Source organism: Dioscorea cayenensis, unplaced genomic scaffold (genome assembly GCF_009730915.1).
Source record: "Dioscorea cayenensis subsp. rotundata cultivar TDr96_F1 unplaced genomic scaffold, TDr96_F1_v2_PseudoChromosome.rev07_lg8_w22 25.fasta BLBR01000940.1, whole genome shotgun sequence".
In the NCBI taxonomy this organism is placed as follows: Eukaryota; Viridiplantae; Streptophyta; class Magnoliopsida; order Dioscoreales; family Dioscoreaceae; genus Dioscorea; species Dioscorea cayenensis.
This window is the reverse complement of record NW_024087331.1, coordinates 12,200-19,531: the sequence shown is the minus strand read 5'-3', so window position 1 is coordinate 19,531 and position 7,332 is coordinate 12,200. Positions and strand designations below refer to the sequence as shown.

The following is a 7,332-nucleotide window of genomic DNA, read 5'->3' as shown; positions in this document are numbered from 1 at the left end:
CGTAATTGAAGCGAAAACTCAATTTCATTATAACAGAGGAAATTATCTTATGTTTTTAATATAAATATTATATTCTATTGAAGTGAGAAATAAAGGAGAAGACATGTTTTTAAAGCCAATAAATTACTGATGACATTGAGCTGGTTTGTATAGCAATCAAAAGAACTCGCACATTGCAGTATCAGGCATAATAATGAAAGAAGAAATCATTTTGATCTAAATAACCTCTTGCATTTAAATAATAGCTATAAATTAGAAATAAAACATGGTCATTCAATAAGTGCTTTGATTCATCTACAAAGTGGAATGACTAAAAACAAATGCAAAATTTCAAAGAGTCAGACCATGAGAGTGAGAGTGAGAGAGAGAGAGAGAGAGAAAGAGAGAGAGAGGATTAAGATACCTAATTTCGTGGTGTAGAACTGTTTGCCAGCAGCACTGTGCACCAAAAAACAAAAAAAAAATGAGTATCATGTATCACCAACTTTTACCTCCTTCACAAAACAACAAAAACTTGCATGACCACCATGTTCATAGATCATGGGTCCTGAAGCTGGTTGAATAGATCCCAGTAAGCATTTAATGTTCTAATATCTATAAAAGTCAATATATATACACCTTTTCCTATATATACACACAAAAATAATAATAATTAACTATTTTTTTTTTTTTATCAAAGTCCTTTCAAGCTGGTAAGCTAACCTTCAAGTTAATTTTCAATCATGAAAAACATCATGCTCTAATATGGGATGCAAACCCATTGCATTTCTTAACATTATTAAGTTGCTCATGAATGAAGAACATAGCATATGTATTTCTTAACATTATTAACTTATTAATTATAAAATTTATCTGGTTTTCTGAATGAAGGATGGACTCAATTCGGAATGCAATGAGTTATAATGCACTCACACCATTTTATAAGTGATGAAATGTTTTTTTTGTAAAAAAAAATGTATCAGTGTGGCAAAAGTCAAAAAAATTACTGACATTTGTAACCAAAATGTCAACAGTTTAGGTTCAAGCATGTTAGTAAATATGGCTGCATTACAAAAAATCTCTGACATTTGTAACCAAAATGTCAACAATTTAGGTCAAGCATAAAAAAAACCTCTGACACAACCTAATTTGTAACAAAGTATGTACAATAGCTTAGAATGTCAACAATAGTGGCTAATAAATCTGCCAAAAATCACATCAAACATTTTTAAATTTTATCTTTTTCCTCACATGTCTAAATCACATGCATTGATGGAACACCTTTTCTTTTCTGTTCATGCTTCACATATCAGACCATATCCTCATCAAAATCTAAATATTTTAGCCTACAGGTAACAATAACCTGATTTTCCAGCTTGTCTCATATCATCCATGTTCAATGGCATGAGGATTACTGTCTGTTCTCCATCTAGCATAGCAAAGTTGAAACCTACAGAAATAAATAAATAAAAATTATAATGGTATACCTGCATAACTTTCTCATTCCTCTTAACTTTAAGAGGTCCTAGTTCCACTGTTGATCCATACTCGACATATGAACATCCAGGACCTATAAACACACCACACTCATAAACATAATTATATATATATATATATAACAAAGAATTAATTGAACAATAATGGCGGCCTCCATCAAGTGAGAATAAGAATTTCAGGATTTTCAATCTTGAAGCACAATAACAAAATAAAGAAAAAGAAAAATTATGCCATTTATGCAGAGTGAATTACAGTAGCATATAATAGGATAATAGTCCTGTTCATAAGCTAACAAACATATGCTAAATTAACTAAATATTTATACAACCAACAAATTTATAATCAGTATTGTTGCAATAACAATGCTATACGCATGCAGATATTTTCCTTATTAAATGATATCCAAAATCAGGTGCTACTAATTGATGCACTGTAAACCAAATACAGGGATTCTGGATATCTAAATCCAGGAACTCAAACCAAATCCAGTGAAGATTGTAAAGATAAAGATGCAAAGTTTAGCTAAAAACCTGGTTTTCAGCATATGCCTAGAGGGCGAGATAAAGCACCACCCTCAATCGCATAGGCCATTTCATAGGTTGTGCTTCCCACCCGTGTAGCATCTCGAGAGTTCAAATCATTATACACAACCTTCATGCAACTTGGAATTTATACAATAGAGCAGACAAACAAAATTGATTCATGGCAGTGTTTAATCTAAAAATATGCTCAATAACCTTTGCTTTTTGAACAACAGTTCTGCATTTTGCTAAAAGCAGTAATAAAAATCCAAATTGGTAACACTGTGGCGAGCATACAAAAGATAATCAGTTGTCGGATTAAGAATAATCTTACAATGAAAAAGGTGCTTAGCAAGAGTATCATTGGGCATATATTCAGCAATAAGCAACCTCTCTTCGCCTTTTCACAGCAGAGCAGCCCAAGTAAATTTGCCAATCTTTGGCTTCTAAGTTGACCAACAGATCTCGCTTTCTTCCTAAAGCAAGGAAATCTTAGATTAGTAAGATGGCTAAGCAAATATGACAAATCAGGTTTGATTTTAATAACACACAATCAAAACTCATTCTCATCGCAAGAGTTACAAAAACTATTGGGGGCAAAGGTAAAAATCGAGTTGAACCAGACGATTAGCAATGTACCAACTCACTTGCAAAGATGAAGCAAAGATGATTTAGAATGGTGTCATGTATATATGATCAAAAGAAGAGACAGTGACAGTAACAGACCCTACGGTCTCCCTCTCACAATAGGCACTCATGTAAAGCTGAATAGAATTTCATTTGCATGCAAAAAGACAAACAATGCCGGTGAGCCTAGTGCTATCTAAATGTGAAAAACTTTAATTCACAGCAAACAAACAGAGCACTTCTAGAAGACCATATATTAACAAAAGCAGAGTCGAATATCAATTACCAAGAACTGGCGAGGATCGGAGCCATGCAGCGATGATTGAACCGCTTATGACAGAATCTGCGGCTAGCATCTAACTTCTCCTTGTACACTACATTAGGCGCCTTCTCCCTATGCTCGGACACTAATGTTCTCTACACGAAACCCAAATGTAGCGTCGGGAGTCAGCTCAAAAGAATACTCCGGAACACCGGCATCCCCATCACTCTTCACCTTCACTCTCTGCAAACACAACCATCAATCACCAAAGCTCCAACACACCGAAAAAACACCCAAAACCAACTCATAAAAACTCACCAACATCCGGGCGTCTCCAAAGACACGGTAACATTATTGTAAGAGCCCCTAACAAAGCAAGTTCTCAGCTTGGAGAACCGAGACCCCATGGGGGGATTTAAATGGATGCCAATCTTTGAACTCTCTTCTCAAACCCCTCCGGAATCCACTCCACCACCTCGCCGGACCCAACCGCCCAAATAAAACCTTCGCCGAAGTTCTCCAACCAGAAAGCTAGCTCCTTTATACGCTCCGCCGTGACGATGGTGCGATGGTTGGAAAGCTCGGCTTCGAGCTCGGGCCGAGTATGATGGGAGTCGAAGACTTCGGGAGTTGAGAAGCAGGGTGACATGGATGGTATGAGGAAAGCCGGGGGATGGAGAAAAAGCTCAGAGCCGTCGGAGATGGAGTTGTACTGCGGTGAAGGTCGAGATCATTGGCTGCAGAGAGAGGAGAGAAGGTGGAAGAAAGGGTCACGGAGGCGAAGATGGCGAGAAGAAGGTGACGGCTTCTAAAAATTTAAAAACCATAGAAAAGGGAGGAAGGTGGAGAAGGGATGGAGGAGAGAGCCCGGCGCCTCTCTTCGAGAAACCCAATCGGGTAGGTGTGCTCGCTCTTGAAATGCCATTTGTCTAGTGTTTATTGGCTATGTGGGTGATAAGTGGATTGTGTTTGTTAACTTTTTAATACTGGCCGTTGGATGAGATTCGATAAGATTGGAAAAATCAAAACACCCCATCAATCAATTAAAATAGCAACCATCAATCAATTTTACAAATATTTATTATTTACTAATAATATCTTGGATATACTAATAATATCTTGCCAAATGTCTACTCCGGAAGAAATTGGATGAATAGGAGATTTGGGGGATAGAATTAATATGAAGTATATATTTGTTTTACTGTATATTTCTTTTTTAAATTGACGGAAAATTTTGTTCTTTTTAGTTTTTATTTAGTTTTTTTTTTTTTATGTTGTTGATCCACATCCTGAAAAATTATATAAATTTTTCATATAAAAAAGGATAAATCAGATATTATTAAAATTAGGATGAGCGAATTAAAAAAAGTACTCTTTAATAATAAATGTTATGCATTTCCCTGCCTTGTTTAGAACCCTCTCGTTAGTATTCATTTAAAAAAAACTCTATTTAATTGTTTTATTTCAAGTGAATATAAATTTTTAAAAAACCGGATAAATTTTTAGTTCTCCCTCTATGGTTGAATAATGAGAAATTTATCTTTATGAGAGTAATTAAACCACCGTAATGCAGTGACCTGGCACTCCATTTTTTTCTGATAAAAAGTGAAAAAACCACAGAATTTATTAAAAGGAAAAGCAATGAGTACAAAAAATAAAGCGAGGGTCACCATTTTTTCTTTGCTTTATCTTGTCGACTTTTATAAAAATAATAATAATAATAATAATAAATAAGAATAATAATAAACCATCTGCAGGTAATATGAATGAATAACAGACTAGTATCTTTGCTTTAAAATTATATTGAATGATTAGCAATGGAGTTTGGTAGTTTTCTGTAAACGAGTGACATTGTGCCCTGGTCTTTATGTACTACGGAGCACATGAGTTGGCAATCACACTTGCAGGAATACCAACAACTAGAAGCTATCTATCTTAAACACCCTTTGACTTTATTTGTTCAGATAGTTTAATTACAAGGAGATTTTTTATTATTACTGCTGATTAAGTTCAAGTTGAACCAGAATTCACACACACAACGTCATGATAGTCATCATATAGAGGTAGAGTGAGTATTTGACCCAAAGTTAGCACTTCAATAATTAACATGAATATCTTGCTCTTAATTTGTATCTTCTACCCCAACCTGACATCTTGAAGAAGAACAATGCCAGCAGCATAAGCAGGAATGAGGACAGGAGTAGGCACCTTCTCCACAACATGGTTGATCCTGGGCACTCTTTTTGCTGCACTTTTTGTCATTATGGACAATGCAGGGGCTCCCAAAAGTGCAAGCAGTACCTTGTTTGCAAGAACAATCCTCAAGTCTTTCTTAAGCCACTCTAAGATTATCTCATAGAATTGCTCGATGGATATTGATGGCTCTATTTTTGTTGAGGACACATCAGTAGCAGCCGTTAATGGTTCATTGAGCATTGCCACAACGGTCGAGTGCGGTTCACTGGCCTAAAACATAATTTTAGAATAAAATCCTCTAATTTAAATAAAAATTTAAATTTAAATAAAATTTAATTTCAATGAATACCTATTTAAGATGTTTGTTTATTTTTTTACTTACTACTGAACTTATGTTGGCGGGATATATTTTAAATTTATAAATAAACCCTAACAAAACAAAAATGTAACCAAATAAAAATATACATTAATATAAAAACTACAAAATCTCTTATTTAAAATTAAAATAAATAAATATTATATTAAATTTAGAGAAACAGATGCATTAAAAACCATTATGTAGGATCAAAATAAAATTTAAAAAATTAGGTAGAAAAAATATGAGATTGTTGATTAAGCATTAAAATGAAAAATATTTACTATTTTACAATATTATTTAAATCTTAAAGTTAGCAAAGATTATATATAACATTCACTAAATATTAAATTAAAATATTTTTATATTACAATAATTATTTGGAGACCTTCAAAATTTTAAGTTTTTAAAATTATTATTTAAAAAAAAAAATTTTAAAGATGAAGGGTTAAAACAATTAGCGGCTTAAAGCAATTGCTTAAATTTGTTTACCACCAATGATGCCTTTGTTTCTGTTGAGGGCTCATCAGCATGGGGGGATTTGATTGGAGTAAGTGAAATTTGCTGCATTCATGATAAAGCCAATCCAAAAACAGTTCAGTATGAGAGTAATAACTGAAAAAAAAAAGTGCAAATCAAAGAGTGGCTCAGTTGTTTTAAATCTTTATACCAGGAATATTTCATGCCATCTAAGACAGATAGTGTGCAATGTGCATTGTCTAATAGTTGAGTATCTTAATTTCATGCTGCAATTTTAATCTATTCACACAAAACTAAATGCTTTGGACTGTGTACACATGAACTCTGAACAAAATTTCACATGCTAAAAACATTCAAATCACACTACAAATGAGTTCATATGCAAAAGAACATGAAAACTCTGAAGATCTTTGTACCTTTATTTTTTTCTCAACCATTTGAATGGTGGGAGGTTCTTTATAAGGAGAAAGATATTGCTTGTTCACAGCACTGCAACAAAGAAATCAGTATCAGTGTATCAATGAGATTCTTACTACCAAAAATTAATATATATGATAATAAAATAGATGAAAAGACTTCACTGTCTTCACCTGTAAACCATCAAGGTAGCAAGATGTAATTTAGATAATGGAAGCTGCCCTCTATCTACAAGCTCATTGAACACTTTGTCACATGTTCTTTTCACATACCCCTTGCCTGAAGACATAAGATAAATCTCTTCCAGAACATAGAATAAAACAGGGAAAATAAGAAATTATCTCGGAAACCAACCAATTCAAATGTTTAGCATTAATCCAAAAATAAAGCACTAGCAAAGTGAGACCATGTTACAGTTTGTTATCTCTACAATTCCCTCTGCCTAGCAAAAAAACAGGAATGCATGCTATGTAAAACTATGCTCCAAAGATATATATGAACTATTTGGTTGCTTGATTGAATATATATATATATATATAGATAGATAGATAGAAAAAGAAGAAAGGATGTTTGTTTGCCTTGAACTGTGTCCCAGAGTCCTCCAACAACTTGGCCCATGAGGATCCTCCGAGTTGTGTTCCTGAGGATTAAATAACAAGAAAACTCAGAGAAAACCTGATAACATGATCAGCAATTGAGAGGATGTTATATAGAGAGTGATTATGGAATAGAATTACACATGGCGTGCATCAGTAATTCACTTTGTTTGCTTAAAGAATTTGGCATCCTATTGCTGCAGGCTTGCTTTCAAAGGGAGGTATTTCTTTGAGGCATAAGATCGAACACCTTGGGGATTGTTCGGCTTCCTCTTCCCGCCTCTTTCTCTTCAACTACCATGCATCAAGCTCAACCGGTCAATGGTCAAAATAAAAACAAAAATAAAATTATATTATTACAATAAATAAATTAATAAATTGTATGCGCAAATGGAATTTCTA

At 33.8% G+C, this 7,332-nt stretch overlaps 1 protein-coding gene and 1 long non-coding RNA gene across 3 annotated transcripts; both read right to left on the bottom strand.

The window, feature by feature from the left end:
• Nucleotides 1–252: 252 nt before the first annotated feature.
• Nucleotides 253–2,087, bottom strand: LOC120255312. The gene is made up of 3 exons (XR_005534965.1): nucleotides 2,007–2,087; nucleotides 1,343–1,549; nucleotides 253–438 (listed from the first exon to the last, which is right to left on the bottom strand). It is a non-coding gene; the product is annotated as an uncharacterized LOC120255312 (long non-coding RNA).
• A 2,730-nt stretch (nucleotides 2,088–4,817) lies between these two features.
• Nucleotides 4,818–7,029, bottom strand: LOC120255311. 2 transcript variants are annotated; one of them, XM_039263155.1, is made up of 5 exons: nucleotides 6,913–7,029; nucleotides 6,508–6,613; nucleotides 6,334–6,406; nucleotides 5,930–6,001; nucleotides 4,818–5,352 (listed from the first exon to the last, which is right to left on the bottom strand). In XM_039263155.1, the coding sequence occupies exons 1-5, from the start codon at nucleotides 6,950–6,952 to the stop codon at nucleotides 5,023–5,025; spliced, it is 621 nt and encodes a 206-aa protein (XP_039119089.1). In that variant the 5' UTR covers nucleotides 6,953–7,029; the 3' UTR covers nucleotides 4,818–5,022. The 2 variants fall into 2 exon arrangements, with proteins under 2 accessions (XP_039119089.1, XP_039119088.1); XM_039263154.1 differs by having other exon boundaries at nucleotides 6,508–6,634; nucleotides 6,913–7,022.
• Between the last annotated feature and the right edge of the window lie 303 nt (nucleotides 7,030–7,332).